Below are 16,309 nucleotides of genomic sequence, written 5' to 3'. Positions count from 1 at the left end.
CAAGCATGACTATGCAGAGGCAACTCGCTGCAAGATCCACAGTTACCCTAGTGTAGATATTAGGACCATGTTAAAAGATCATTATGATCATATTAGTCTGGCTTTCTGCATAGCAGACTGGACATTTTTCACCCCATGATTCCTGCATCAAGCACATGATCACTAGCTGATCTAGAACATATTTTTAGAAAGATATCCAGTCTCGATTTAAAGTTGTCAAGTGACGGAGAATTCACCACATCCCTAGGTAAATGGTTCCAATGGTTAATTACCCTCACTGTTAAAAAACTGCATCTTATTTCTAGTCTGAATTTATTTTATCTTCAGCTTCCAGCCACTGGCTTTTGTTCTGCCATTGTCTGTTAAACTAAAGAGCTCTCTGCTTTCGGAAATCTCTTCCCCATGTAGTACTGTGTTCAAGTCCCCTGTTAACCTTTTGTTGGATAAACTAAATAGCTTGAGCTTCTATAGCCTCTCGCTGGTGGGTTTTCCAGGGCACAAATCATTCTTGTAGCTCTTTTCTAAAACAATCTTGCCACCAATCTTTTTTAAAATGTAGACACCAGAACTGGAATCAGTATCCCTGGAATAGTCTCACTAATGCTGTGCCCAGGGGTAGTATCACCTCCTTACACCTACTCAGTATTCCCTTGCTTATGCATCCAAGGATCCCATTTGCTCTCTTAGCCACTGCATTGCACTGTGAGCGTCTGTTCCAGGGATCGGTAATCTTTGGCACGCGGCTTGCCAGGGTAAGCACCCTGACGGGACGGGCCAGTTTGTTTACCTGCCGCGTCCGCGGGTTTGGCCGATCGTGGCTCCCACTGGCCGCGGTTCACCGCTCCAGGCCAATGGGGGCTGCGGGAAGCGGCACGGGCCGAGGGATGTGCTGGCCGTCGCTTCCTGCAGCCCCCATTGTCCTGGAGCGGTGAACTGCGGCCAGTGGGAGCCGCGATCGGCCGAACCTGCAGATGCGGCAGATAAACAAACAGGCCCGGCCCGCCAGGGTGCTTACCCTGGTGAGCCGCATGCCAAAGGTTGCCAATCCCTGGTCTCTTCAGTCACAGAGACCCTCCAATCCGCACACACACACAGATGCTGAATAAAGAGGCTGCAAGCTACATGAATATGCCCCGTAGATCACAAGCACTGAGCATTATTCATTTTTCCCATGGCTCAGCAAGATGTGTAGTGTCTGTAATTACGCTGCGTAGATTAGATCCTGCTTTTAATAAGTCTACAGGACCTTCAGTCTCTCACGACTAGCCAAAGTTAATGCAATGTTGTGGTAGCCATGTTGGTTTCAGGATATTAGAGAGACAAGTTGGGTGAGGTAATATCTTTTATTGGACCAACTTCCGTTGATGAGAGAGACAAGCTTTTGAGTTTACACAGAGCTCTTCTTCAGATCACCTGAAGTTGGTCCCAGAAAAGATATTACCTCAGCCACTTTGTCTAATAGCCAAGGTTAAAGCATTTTTCAATTCCAACATTTATCATTTTATTTGAGGGTAGGGGGATGGAGTTACAGCAGAAATTGTATAAGGTGGTTGCCTATTAATCCTTCCCAAGTTCTCAAAATATTACAAGCTCACTTTCAGTATTTTATTAGATGCAGCCTCTACTTGCTGGGGGCAAAGGGCTGTTTGTCTTGAACTCCATATGTTGCATTTATGAGGGAAGTAGGAAGAAGGGAGAGAAGTGTACAACCTTTTTCTCTTCGCAGCCTCTCCACCTGTTCTCCCCTGTTAGCTTGAGTTAGAATTGTTCATAACTTGGTTGGGTACTGCAGTTCTGGCGGAGAGGGCACCTGGAATGTGGAGACCTGGATCCTAATCCTGACTCTGCCATTGACTCCTGTGTGGGATGATGGACAAGTCACTTACTTGGACTGTGCCTCAGTTTCACCATCTGTAAAATGAAGATAATGAGGCTGGTGAAGTGCTTGCAAATCTACAAATGAAAAGCACGACCTAAGTGACAGATAAAAGTAGTATTTTTTAGAACACTTACACTCTGCACCAGTATTTTGGTTACACCGGTGCAGATGTGTCTCAGGATTTATGGGAACATTCTCAGACAAGCTTTAGACGTGTTTTAGAGAGCAGGGCTACCATTTTTTTAACTTATGGAAATACTGGACTGCAGGAAAAAGGAGAGTAGATTAAAAGAAAACTGGGAAAGAGTGAAGTGCTCAAACATTCTGTGGCCACTACCTGAACAATGGATGTCTGAGAGGATTAAGCCTGACTGTCTGAAATAGTAGAGGAAGTTCACAGGAAAGAAATAGCTAGTAATATTTTTTTCTTTGTGTGAATATATTTTATGAAAGTAAGGCGATGTTGACAGAAGCAATGGAAGTTTCTTAACACAATTCTTCTAACGGGTCCCAAGTTGTAATGGGACAATGATCTGGGGAACTTCCTGTATATATAATCTATCTGTATATATTTTGGGGGAATGTGATTTCATATGAATATGCATGTTTTGTTGTTTTGTTTGAATGTTAATAGTTTGCATTTATTTCTTTGTGCATTTGGTAATATTTATTAGGAATAGCTGATGACATTTTTTCTGTCCTTCACAGTATCCCTTTGCAAAATGTTGCTAGTTGTTAACCTTTTCTCACAGAGCTCTGTGTCCCTGGTATTAAGTGCCCGAGTTTTTTTTTTTTGTTTGTGTACACTGTCTATTGTTCAGATAGGCTGTACATTTTGTTCTTTTCTTGTTTTGAGGTAACATGTTCTAGGGGACTGGGAACTGGTAGCTCCTGAATTCTAATCCCAACTCTCCTACTAACTAGTTTGTGACCTTGGACAGTCACTCTCAATCTCTCTTCTTTGGTCAGTTTCTCCATATTCAAAATAGAAATAAGCAAACTTCCTTAGCAGCTTCTCAGGGAATTCAATACTTCATTGATTAATGTTTGTTCAGCACTTTGAAGCCATAGAAGATATATATAGTAAATGCTAAATACTATTTTCTTCAGAGGCAGGAAAATCTTGGTTTCTGCATAAAACCCATTGTCCTTTATAACATTAATATTTCCACTGTGCCTAAATTTTCTATCTACTGAAACATCAATAGGCACAGAACTGGGTTATGAGAAGTTCTACATCCTACTGGATGTTGCAATAGTCATATAGAATGCTCTTTAAATCACTTTAGTGCCTCTTTTCAGAACTTTAAAAAAAAACATTTCTCTTAAGTCCTGATCCTGCAAATATTTACTACTGGGTGTATGGCTGATTACTGTGAGTAGACTGCTCACTGGGACTATACACAGGAATCAGTGTCATACCTGGTAGTAAGTTTTTGCAGGATCAAGCTGTTCGTCACTATGGACATTTTGTCCAGATTTTGTCCAAATCAGAACTCAATTAACAGTTTGATTCACACCTTGCTAAATGAGATATGTTCTACAGAAGATTGTACTCCATTACATAGAGTAAAGCTGGGCTGAGGTAATTCTTTAGGAGAATTAATATTAACTGTAAAAAGTACTTTTGTAGACTACTAATGCACTATAAATATAGTTAGTTTTGCAAAAGCATAGTTTCCTTCCTTCACCGAAGTGTCACTGGAGGCAGTCACAAAGTCATTCTGGAGTGCCTCTTCAATGGAAGACAAGGCATGAGAAGATCTGAGAATATGGAGTAGATAAAAAGAGGAATCAAGTGACCAGAGAGAATACTCTGTGAAACAGTTTAAGAATATGTGGGCAAGAAGAGTATTTGGGGTTACATTAACACCTGGCCCTGCTACTGGGGAAATGTATTTCAGGATAGTTAGTAGCAGGGTGAGTCTGAGGAGGATAGGAGGGCCAGAAGCAATGTCCTCAGGTGTGGGGATATGTTTTGAGGTGGACAGCAGAATCAGGATGGACAAGAAGGAAATTGGAAAGGTCAAGGCTATGTTTTCATTAGATATTTCATGACATCAAAGTGTAGTGTCCTGTGGATCCTGGAACTCAAATTATTAAAGTCGCCAGTGGGATACGGGGCCTGGAGATATGACTTTTGGGAAACAAAATGGGGAGGCAAAAAGTGATATGGAAAGGTTTAAAAGATACTGATGGGGGGAGATTACATTTTAAACAAATATCTGTGGAAACTTGAGGGAAATAAAGACAAGTGAAAGATACTAGTTTGCTACCAGCCAGTCTGGGAGGACTTGCAGGTTAGCCCAGAGAAAGGCCATCTGCTTTTGCCAGTCACCAGAATGTTAGCGGTGACGTAGCCTGTCACCCTTCAAGGCATCCAGATTTCAGACAGCAAAAGGTAAGGGCAAGAGTCACTTTCTTGCGCACAGTTGTGTCTATTTGAATGCTAACTTTTTTGGACACTGATATTAAATTCTTGATGTTGTCTTTAGCTGCCAGCTATGCTGTGTATATTGTGGTTAAACTATTGATGTATTAATTGCTAGCTATTCTAGAGGCTGCAGTTGCATTTCTCATGTGTTTAGTGCCTTTTGTTGCTGCCTGCTCAGGATACTGTGGGCAGTTCCCACGTCTGGCGCTTATTTTAGTTGCTTGGCTACTATGAAATGTTATCTTAGCATTTCTTGTAGTGTCACAGTGGCTTTCTTGATGGCATCCCATTAAGGAAATATGCAAAAGGGGCCGACAGATGCTATGCCTATATCGTTCTGTTGCTTTTGCTACAGTTACTGCAATATGATCCTTACTTTACTGTTGTTAACGCAGGTTTCTTGTAAAATATTGGATGGACAGTATGAGACCAGTGCTGCCCATTTGATTAACTTCAGAGGGATTCAGTAGAGGGCACTATTTGTCCCTATATGTTTGAATGAAAGGGAATTACTATTGGAGGGAGATGGTGGATGATCACTTCACTTTACTATCTTGCATTTTCCTCTATTAATAGCTACAGTGCACATGGAATTTTAAAGTTATTTCACTATTACTAATTTTTCCTGATTTCACCCCCACCCAAAAAAATCTCTATGAACCCTCCCTCCCCAATGTGACTCAAAAACCAAAACACAACTGGCCTTTTGACTGGGAAAAAACAAACTGAAAGCAACCCGTTTTGCCTCCTCTCTCTACTTTTCCCATTTATTTATTTATTTTCTATTTACAGAGCTGGGTTTCACCAGCATTTATGATTAAATTATTTTTATTGTCTGCGCAGTGTGAAATCTCTTCTGAAGTCTCAAATAAACTATATTTTTTAAGTAAGTCCGAAAAATGTTTTGTCAGCAAATAAATGAAAACTGACTCTAAGTGCTGCCATTTTTAAACTGTTGTTGCAATCCTTTTCTTTTCATACTTATTATTCCTGCTTTTTGATGGTTGTAGTGCATTAATATTTTACAAGATGAGATGTAGTTTTCTGTTTATATTAGCAGTCTTCTGTCTGTGAGATATGGACCAACCAGAATGCAGGATTTCCTTTCTCATCGATGCATCAGGTTCATAATGTAAGATACTGTAATAAACAGCTACATTGTCACTGTATGGAAGTGTAATGTGTTGCCATGGTGTCGTTAGTACTTATATGGGTGTCATGTTGAAATTGCAAAATAATTTGTACTGTCTGCTGACGCGTGGGATTATGTATGTGTACATTCATTTATCATGGTGTGTGATTAGTTTTATGTTGATTGTGTGACGGAAGATGAAGGAATTTTTAGTTCTAGAGTTAAGTTAAAACTTACCTAATGGTAGATTTGATGTCTGTTCCAGCACTTTTTGTTTGCTCATTTTTTAAAAAGCAAGAATGTGTAAATTGCTTAGTTTGTGCACCCTGTTTTGTGCATCAGCCTTCCTGTTAATAAGTAGGATCTACATCCCTCATAACCTAACTGATGAACTTTGAGATGATGCCATCTTTGCTGTGGCAGTAAGCCATTTCTTGTGAATTATATGTGACCTTGATAATGCCCCAAATTGGTGTAATTTATGTGAAAAACTGTGCTATTCAAGTGATAGTAAAAAGTTATCTGTAACATGCTATACAGAACTCTCTCTGTCAATAGTTTACGCTTTCCCCATATATGATACTTTTAAAAGGCTCATGAAGGTCCCATACACATGACATGGCGGCCATCTTGAATGACCTTTGTGATAGGAGGGTATCTCAGCTACCATTCTTTAGAAAGTTTCAGAGTTTCTTCAGGCATACCAAGAAACTTTTCGAATCATTTAAAAATTTACCTTTGTTTCAAAAAACAAAGATTTGAAAGGTTCTGAAGTGGCCATAGGAAATCTATCTTCTGATAGTGGATATTAAAAAAATTGAACTGGATTTTGGCTGGTCCCACAGAACACTTAAAATTCCTCCAGGGACAAAAAATTTAAAATTTCAGCTAAACGCACTGTATTGTGTGTGCTCTTGTTTATAGTCCTGGTAACTAATGCATGGTGCTGGCACTAAGGCACCTGGCTTTACTGGTGGACAGTTACAACAAATAGTCCCAGTTAAAAAACAAAATTCAAAACCCTCTAAAACAGGCCTACTCTAGCTTTTCTGTGTCAATTTTTGTACCTTCCATATTTTAGAAAGAGATTATGAATGGTTTAGAGAGTTTATAAAAAATTGTTTGGGGATTACTTCTGAAATCTCTGTCTCTGCAGTCAGATTCCTTAGTTATCTTGAGTCAAACTGCAGGAGGGAAAAATTAAAACTAGCGTATGTGCAGCAATTCTAAAAATGCCCTAATAGTTATAATCTACTTTTTCAGTGTCACTTAATTAATATCCAATGAATCAGTCCTTTCTAGGGCTAGAAGCAAGAATGGTGTGTTCCACTGGGAAGCTGGAAGTCTCCCCATTCCCAGTGGTATAAAGTACTGTAGGAACATGAGATACCTGACTTAAAAGCTTTGACATTTATGGCTAGAAAATCCATCACTGACAAAGGATTGAATCTTGCCCCACTGGATCTTGGGTTGGGGTAATTTTGTGAGAGAAAATCCATATTTGTAGGGAGGAAGAGAAGGGTAGTTTAGGGAAAACAGACAAACAACAAAGTGGCTGTTGGAAGCTGCTGGGGGGGAGGGTATGAAATGTTAAAATAAGGCCCAAGGAGACAGACTAGTGGGCATGGGATGCTACCACAAGCATGTGATAAATTGCTCTGGTATGTAACAAACTAAAGACATGCGATGAATACATTTATCACATGTCTCCAATTCATCACAGCTATATCACCTCCACATATATGGTGTGTTGTAATATGAAATATTTAGTTGTTTGGTTATCTCTGGGTCTTACAAATAAAAGTACTGAAATCAAAAGATTTATAAGAACATATGTGCTATTAAAAACTAAATTAAATGTGGTCGGTCCAGTGTCTTAGCTTACAAATGGAGACCATTGTATTATTTTTATAGTGGCTGAAAATGCATTAGGTACTTGTGAAGGGGCCTGAATCCCAATCTATGGACCATGAGTTAGTATCCAAACTCACCCCTCAGGTTTTGCATTATTCGTAACTCAAACGTTTAAGCCTAAGCTTCCTCCTCAAGCCCTACAGTTTCCATTTAGGATCTCCTCTTGCCCAAAGAGCTGCTTCCACTCCTTTATAGCCTGGATGGAATTAACAGGACTCCCCTGCCAACATGACTCAGCTATAATTGTCCTAAATTTCAGTTCAGAATTTTAGTGACTCGACAGAAAAGCCCTTTATTACTACACAGGGTCTTAGAGTCTGCCCTGTTACCCCACAGAATAAATAGAAAGACATGGTCCCTGTCCTGAAGAGTTTACAATCTAACTTTAGACATGATGGGACAAGTGAAGGTGAAAAGCAGGAGGGAGATGATGGAGTAAAGATAGACAAAGGCTACTGCTCTGTTTATACAGGCACGCATATTTGTTCCAGTCTAAGTATTTTCAAATAGTAACTGTTATTATTGACTTAGGAGAAATAGTGGGTATTGACAATAGCGTTGTCTAAAATTATAAGGAGCTTGGTAGGAGGCAATCAAAAATAAATGAGATGAAAACATAGCTTCAGCTGAATATTAAAGAACACATGATATAGTTACAAAAGAGCATTACAGGGCTCTGTGGGTAACATGCCTTCTTTTTTCATCAATCAAAAATAATCCACACTTACAATGTTTAATTTTTTGCCGCATTTCTTAGTAGTTGCTATCTCTACAAGAAGATGCTGATTGGAATACACAAAGGTCTTCAACTCCAATGGTCTGTCAGTAACAGCAGGTTGCTGTAGCTCTCTCAGCTGTATTATGTATTTAGATCCACCATTCTAGTCCCGAGCACTTTTAGGGTAATTTTATCAATTATTTTTTATCTAAATTGAAAGGGAATAGGGTCTTTATTTCGATGATTGTACTTATTAATAGAGTGATTAATACAAAGGAATGGTATCTGCACAGTCCCCCTGCAAGTGTGTCATACTTGATCTTTATTGTTTCAGATGAAGCTTATTTCTTATTTCCTCAAGATTGTCGCTTCTTAGCTCCTTTATACATTAGACCTGTCTGTTAGCAAGATTCACTGTTTCTCCTGCCACTGCTCTCCATTTACAGACTGAAATATTGGTTCCTGACAAAAATTAAGGTTTTTTTAATACTTTTACTTTTAATATCTTTTGTGCAAAAATAGTCCAAAGTGTAAATTAATTTACTTATTTTACTCCTCATTTAATCTCTTACTGCTATCTGTCTTCTGTGTATGGGAGTAAATCCTCTTAGGATCAGTGCAGCATGGGGGTCTAGAGACATGACCCAGTGTCATCTCTACTATGGGACTCCTGTTCCTACCTTATTAAGATCCTTTGAATAGCCAGGGTTCAAGAAGCAAGGATCAAAGGCTTTACCTTTATGGCTTCTTTACTCCATCCATCCTTTTATCAGGCCTGGTCCATGGCAATGTCCTCTTGCTAAATGCATGAGGCATGCCCCCCTGCTGAACAGTTTCCTCCTATAAATTGTCCAGCAGATCTTTAGTTCATTAAAAGCCACTATTGGCAAAAAAAAAAAAGTCTTAAGACAAGAGGATTTCAAGTGTTCTGACATCTAGGGGCCCTTGAACAATTGACTATTAGGGATGACATAAACTCTCCTGAAGGATTCAATCCTGCTCTCCTTGTAGCTGGTAGTAAATCCCCCATTGAATTCAGAGAGAGAAAAATCAGGCTCCAAATCCCTGCCCTTTCTTTTTAATCATATTGAATCAGCATTTCTGTAAAAGACGGTGAATATTCTCTGAACATATTGCAATATGCCATAACTGGAACAGTGGCAACACTGCTTTCCTTCCAAAATGTGAATGTTGCAGCTATGCAGTCTATACCACTAACTTCTGCAGAGGGACATTCCATATATCTGACTAGGTACTTATAAGGTCCCTATTTTTGGAGTATCTAAGCAACATTAAATAGGCAGATTGTGAATTACTGTACTGTACCATCTGTGGATGAGAGGAATAATCTTGGCGTTAAGTGGCTTCTACTTGTTTTATGATGTGTACACTTGCTTTAAGTTATCACATTGGCAGGGTAATATTGATGTTTCCAGATTTACCTCTTGCTTTTCATTGCAAAGTTGTGCAAGTTTCTGTCCTTTCACTACTGTGTGACACATGAAAATGGATGTACCGTCCTTGTTTTGTTTACTCTGTCCTGGTTTAATTGATAAGGTGATGGTTTGCTAGACTTTTAAATTGCTCTTTGATTAGAATATTTCCATATGTTTTTACATCAATTAAGTGTTTTGATAACCTTTTAAAAAAGGAATCTTAACCCAATTCCATTTTTCTATTAATAGCTTAAATTACATGTTAATTAACTGCCAACAATTTGTTGCCAATTCCAACCCAAACCAAAAAAAGTATTGCAAAGATAGTAAATATCTTTGTGGATGTAGTGGTAGAGAAAACTGTAGAACAAATCAAAGTAGAAAATAATCACATAGGAGAGGAAAACGGAGAGAGAGAGAGAGAGAGAGAGAGATCTGTAGCAGAAAAAGAGAGAATTTCTGAAGGTCGATCGTAGCCCCAGAATTATACATGATGGGGAACATCTATGTCTGAATCATCAAGTTTGTGATGGCCTTTTGGACTGGACCTCTACAACCTTTTCCTCTGGGAGCAAACAATGACCCTGATGAAATAACTTAGGAGAAAACTACAATCTCACTGATTATCCTGGAGTGGGTTGGAGACTTATCTGGCCCTGAGAAAAATGTCAGAAGAGGGTAACAGAAAGAGACAGAAAGGTAGTCATTAATACAAATGTTAAGCCTGAATGTGAAAAGGAAATAGTGTTAAATATACAGGCAGACATCAATAAAAGGTGATCAAAGTAAATGTATAGGTAGAGAGATTAAAGAGGAAAGCATAAGATAGACTATAATGATTTAAAAATGAGTAAAAGAAAAACATGGCTCCTAGCTCAGGAGACTAAAATTTGGGGATAATAGGGAGAAACTAAAAATGATATAAAACAGTAAGAATTATTCACAGCAAAGATCATTGATACACACAAAACATTTACAGTAAATTAAGCAAAGGTCTGCTTATAATTATTTTTTGTTAACCTGAAAAATAATCATATTATGAATTTGCCTCATTCCATAGTGAATTGTTGATGCCTGTTGGTGGCAACAAATTGTCCTTGATTAGCTGGTGGTGGCTCACTGTCCTGGCACAAAATTTTACTCTTCAGAATCGTTTTTTGCTTTCTAATATGTGAAATTGTCCCTAATTACAACAGCATATTTAGCTTTTTAGCCTTATATGTTTGTAGACAGTAAGTATGTAAATCATATCAAGGTCTGAATTATTTGAATTGTTTGGGAAAATATACATATTATATTATCAATTAATGACATAAATTGGGGTAATAGGAAATTTGTTAGCTGTGTAGAAAAGTCTGCAAAACACAAAGCAGAATTATTTTTCCATGAATGGGAGGGATTTTTCTGTATCTTACGACTTTTCAAGAGCTCTCATTTTCATACATATCTTTCAAACTTAATCATGTTTTTGAAAGAATTCAAGTGTTTAATTATTTTATTTGAAAAGTAAACAAATTAAGTTCAAGCATCACTGAACTGTACAGAAGGTGACTCTTGGATTATAAACTAAACCATGAAAAGTACTATACAAGTTGTGTTCATATATTATATTATTTACATAACATAGGGATAGTAAGTACACAATAAATGTAAATTAGATACAGCAATAGAGAGCTTACTTTATAGCAGATTTGCCTGCAACCTATGTTACTTTTAGAATAAATATGATTTTCAGACAGGAGACTGGGGAGAACCTTCAATTACTTTACGACCGCCTAATGAAGCGACAGCATCAACTCCAGTACAGTACTGGCAACATCACCCAGAGAAACTCATCTTCCAGTCATGTGATTATAAAGCATTTGTAAGTATTAGTAAAATCAGTGCTTTGGTTTCTCATAGATTGCATATATATGTATTTCTGATCATGTTAAATGCTGACAGTGTTGAGTTTTTTTAATTTATAATATTTTCCAGTAACAGGAAGTCATTCTATATTTTTAATGGACCAAGGTATTTCCTCTGAAACAATTCCATAGTTAATAAATAAGAAGCAAACATCAGAAATATTTTTTGTTTTGATTCTCTGATGTATTACAGCCCATGCATCCATAGCAACTGAGAAATGATGCCATCAGAAAAAGGCTCAAGGGCTATCCAAGTGACAATGAAAGCAAATGGCACACTTTCTGTGACCATGCCGCATTCCCCAATCTTATAACACACGCTTTTATACACACAGCACACAAGTTCAAATTTTCAAATAGTAATGTATCTATTACAAAGATGTTACAAATGCAGGTAAAATTTCAAGGGCTCATGGCCCCATATCCTACATGTATCAGACAAAAAAATGAAATCCATTTCACTTTTCAGCTTTTTTTCATATTTTTCCTTACAAAGTTTACTAATTGACAGCTATGTGTGTTTAATGAAACGTTTCCTCTCAAACCTCATCTTACCTTACTCTTTGATCTAGCAGTCAAGTCAATCAAATATAACCATTGCCCATTATTTCCATGGCACTAGATGAAAATGTGCATAAACCAAGGATCATAATTTTGTCCCTGCAGGATCAGTCAGAAGATAGGATATTAAAACACATAGGGCACCAATGTTATTTTATGCACAGGCTCTCATTTGGGGTAGACAAAGGTGCAATGCCTTAGCTGTAGCTCCAGGAGGCTCTGTGACAAAATCTTCAAGGAGCCCAAGCTGTTGTCACTCTCTAAGAGGATGCAGCATTCCTTCTCCTTCACACCTGGCCACCTGTGCTTTGTCCTCTGCCTTCTTTTGGGCGGGAGCTCTTCATCCCCTTTGCTGTGAGCACAAGCAGTAGAAGGAAGTTGGATTTTCATCCTTATGAAATGCATCTGGCCACTTCTGCTCTTCAGCTGGTGTGAGGAGTCTTCTCAGTAGCTGTTAGCCCCACAGGGTTGCTAGTGGGGAGAGTTGAGCATGTCTAATAGCACTTCAGGGGCTGGGACTGGCTTTCCCTTCTTTCCCTTGCCTTCTGCCACGGGCTCAAAATTGATGAGGAAAGAGACATTTTTTCCATGCCTGTCTGCCCATGTGAAAGTTTTGGAGGAAATGTCAAGTGGCTGTGCCTGTGTCTTGCTATCAGAGCAGCACAAGAACCACGTTGTGCTCTGCCCCTGCACAGGAGCAAAAGAGGAGGGGCAGCTCCTGTGTGCCCTCTCCCTGGACCTGTACAGACAGGGAGGCCAGTCTTGCCCAAACTGTAGATAAACAATGGGTGGGTCTACACTTAAAATGCTGCAGCTGCACAGCTGCACCAGTGCAGCTGTAGCTCTTCAGTATAGACGCTACTACACAGATGGGAAAGCATCTCCTGCCGACATAGTTAATCCACCTCTGTGAGAAGCGATAGCTATGTCAACTGGAGAAGCCCGCCCATCGACATAGCTCTGTCTACACAGGGGGTTAGGTCAGGATAACTGCGTTGCTCAGGGGTGTGGATTTTTCCAATACTGATGTAAGTTTATGGTGTTGAGCTGGCCTATAACAGCAAAGGGAGCACAGAAAGACATTAGCTGAGGGCTGGTCTACATTGAAAACTTACATCGGGGTGTGAGAAATCCATGCCCCTGAGAGATATAGCTATACCAGCCTAACCCCCAGTATAGTCAACGCTAGGTCGATGGAAGAATTCTTCCGTCAACCTAGCTACTGCCTCTCGGAGAGGTGGATTAAATACAGCGATGGGATAACTCCTCCCATTGCTGTAGCAAGTGTCTACACTGAAGCAGTACAACACAACTGTACCAATTTCAGTGTAAGCAAACCCTAAGACTATATGCTTTAGTTTAAATGTTCTTAGATCAAAGCTTGTTCCAATATGAATGTTTTTCCCTAAGGGCCCAATCTTGCTTCCACTGAAGTCAATAACAAAACCCCCATTCACTTCACTGGAGCAGAATCAGGCCCCAGCTGGGACTTGATCCAAGACTTAGATAGAATCACATATGTTTAGCTTAAATGCTTCAATTTCAATTTATTTTATAATCTACAATACTTAACTGAATAAAACTAGGCTACCCTATATTTATGCAGTTGCATTGGGCTTGCTTACCTTTCTATCTTAGTTGTAATGCACCAGGTACTGGTCCTCAGTACTGTACTGTGCTCCACTACTATCTATCCTGAAATGAGTGTTCATTTTTGCCTTTTTCCGGTCGGTATATCTGTGGCACACAGGTGTGAATTAAAGTCTTTAAAGAGACTCTCTGACTGTAGGCCTAGAAACAGTATATTTTAACTATCTGTGCATATCTATTGGCTCACATCAGCTGCACATAGCTTAGCTTTACTGTCTTCTGCAACCCTATAATTATATACAGTGATGTGATTTTTGCAGATGGCTGCTTTAAAAGAAGTGGTAAATGCTTCATTTTGCAATCAGATGCGATTTTTTAAGATGGCACTCTGTAGTGCTTTCTGTTTAATTTGAGGGACTACTTGCTGGTACCACTTATAAGTTCTCCTTCTAAATTCATTTGTTAGTAAATGTTCCTGTTTCATACAGAATATGTAGTAACAACCTCCATTTGAAATTCCAGTATATCAAAAGTATATAGTAAAAAAATCCAAATCATGTAATATTTAGGCTACCTACTACTATTCTGGTTTCCTCAGCTTTTTAGCAGTCTTTTGTAGGTTTAACTTTGCTCTGGATTTTAACTACAGAAAATTGAATGTGTTCTTATTTTAGTATTTAGGTTCTATGCTGGTAAAAGAGCTTAGAGGCACAGAATCAACACAGGATGCCTGTGCAAAGATGAGGGTAAGTCAATACATGTATATTTTCATGTCTAATAATTGAAATAGTAGATACTGTTGAGTGAACTAAAGTTACCACTTTATAATGTCACATTATCCATCTATTTTTCACCATCCTTGATATTACTTTGGTATTCAACAGAAAGTCCATTCTGCCCTTGATCTTGATTTTAAGTAATAGATGTTTTATGTAAATTTCAATTATCACACTAAGGCTAAAAGATTTGTATGTATATATTTGCTTTATGTGCCATGTTTGCTATTTATTCTTTGAAAATATTTCAAAGTACTTTTCATACATTTGAGCGTGCTCGTTAGTGAGAATAAATCTTCTTGATTTCATTAATATTATGGCTCGTGCACAGTAATATAAATATAATTTACTAAATGGAAATATATATACTAGTGAATAATTTATTAACATGTTACAAAGTCATTATTTCCTAATATAGAGCACAGTCCTGCAATCACTTAAACATTTGAGTAACTTTACTTTCATTAACAGTCCCTTTCTGTTAATGAAACTACTCACGTATTTAAATTTTTGCAAGATCAGGCCTATGGAGATAAATTCTTTTCTACCCTTTTACAGGAAAAAATGGCAGTTATTTGCAAACTATTAAGAACAAGTTTTTGTGTTGACCTTGTGCCTCATTCTAGCTGCTTAGAGAAATTATTAGGAAGCCGGATTTAGATCCAACAGGCATAATACTATTAGAAACACAAAATATAGACAGCCTAGCTATACAATATCTATCCAATTGTAACATAGTTTATTATGTGCACATTACAATCAACTGTGTTCTCATACACATGGTAGTCTGAAGTGGTTAAGAAAAATGAAGAATATAATTATAGAGTAATCTATTGCAGATGAAAAACTACGTGCATGGATGAGTATAATCCATTCATTGGTTTATGGATCTTAGAGGCGTCGTGCATGATGCCTCTTCAGTGCAAGATTTAGCATTGTTATCTGCTGTGGAGCTAGAAAATGTGTAAAACTCATGCAGTCAGACAACCATTTTCTTATTGGTTACATATCTACAGTACACAGGCTTTCACACAAGTTAGTCTAGCTAAGGGCTGACAGTAATTTATGCTTTATAAATGCCTGAAGATCTGTGTTTTTTCAGCTGACTGCATACTAATAATTCTTACTCACATTGGAAACTCCCCCTCTTGGTGGAAATACACTCTTTTTTGAAGGACCCACAATCACAAATGTGTGATTTTGGGGGCTGGAGAAAGGGAGAGTGTACTATCTATAATTTAGGTTTTAAGCCCCTTAAACTCAGTATTAACTTTGTTTTTCAGAAATATGCATATACAGATCTGAGGGCAGAATTTGGCATCTCAGTAATATGTGACATCCTCAATAAATTTATTATATTTGACAACTCAGAACAACATCAAAATCATTATAAATATGCTATGGTCAATTTATAAGTGCTTAAAATGTGCCATCACTTTGATTCAGATTTAAATTACATTCCTTGAAGATGAATCTTATGAAAATCAGTTGAATAGGAATTTTAGATTTTCCCTGACAGTAACATAGTTTTATTGGTAAGCTATATCGAACATAATACAATTAAATACTGTTCTGTTGCTTTTTAAAATTAAAATCTTTTTAAAACATTTTGTTTAGACAAAATTCTGCTGATGGGCTTATTTTTCATGGCAAGGAATATTCGCATGAAAATAGAATCTTTCTTGTTTAGAATTTCACCTATTTGTGCTTCTTACTCTTTGGGCTTTCTCCTATTCCTATTGAAGTCAATGACAAAAAAAATCATTGATCTAAAAATCTTTTAATGAAGGAAATGGTATCTGGCATTCAAAAATTTCTCCCTCTGTGTGTAGCAAGGTGGTTCCCAAACTGTGGGCCAGTCCCCACAGGGGGTGGGGAGGGAGCACCACCCAGCCTCATTCCACCCCCAGCCGCAGCCCCGGCTCCACACCCAGCTGCGGCCCCAGCTGCCAGCCCCCACCA

The 16,309-nt window shown here is 38.3% G+C and overlaps 1 protein-coding gene across 14 annotated transcripts in view; it reads left to right on the top strand.

Moving 5' to 3' along the window:
• The window catches only part of ANKS1B (ankyrin repeat and sterile alpha motif domain containing 1B), a 730,881-nt gene that overhangs the window by 671,390 nt on the left and 43,182 nt on the right, over window positions 1-16,309 (top strand). For 4 of the 14 annotated variants that reach the window (XM_026648979.1, XM_026648987.1, XM_026648986.1 and 1 more), the window contains 3 exons: window positions 5,374-5,445; window positions 11,249-11,377; window positions 14,246-14,321. In XM_026648979.1, the coding sequence (XP_026504764.1) occupies window positions 5,374-5,445; window positions 11,249-11,377; window positions 14,246-14,321 (277 nt within the window). Of the gene's footprint in view, window positions 1-5,370; window positions 5,446-11,248; window positions 11,378-14,245; window positions 14,322-16,309 lie in introns of all 14 variants that reach the window. The other 10 variants (XM_026648978.1, XM_026648988.1, XM_026648985.1 and 7 more) reach the window with 3 other exon arrangements.

Source organism: Terrapene carolina, unplaced genomic scaffold (assembly GCF_002925995.2).
Source record: "Terrapene carolina triunguis isolate 2854851 unplaced genomic scaffold, T_m_triunguis-2.0 Scaffold68, whole genome shotgun sequence".
Lineage (NCBI taxonomy): Eukaryota > Metazoa > Chordata > Testudines > Emydidae > Terrapene > Terrapene triunguis.
The sequence above is the reverse complement of the archived record's forward strand: the minus strand, read 5'-3'. Positions and strand labels throughout refer to the sequence as shown.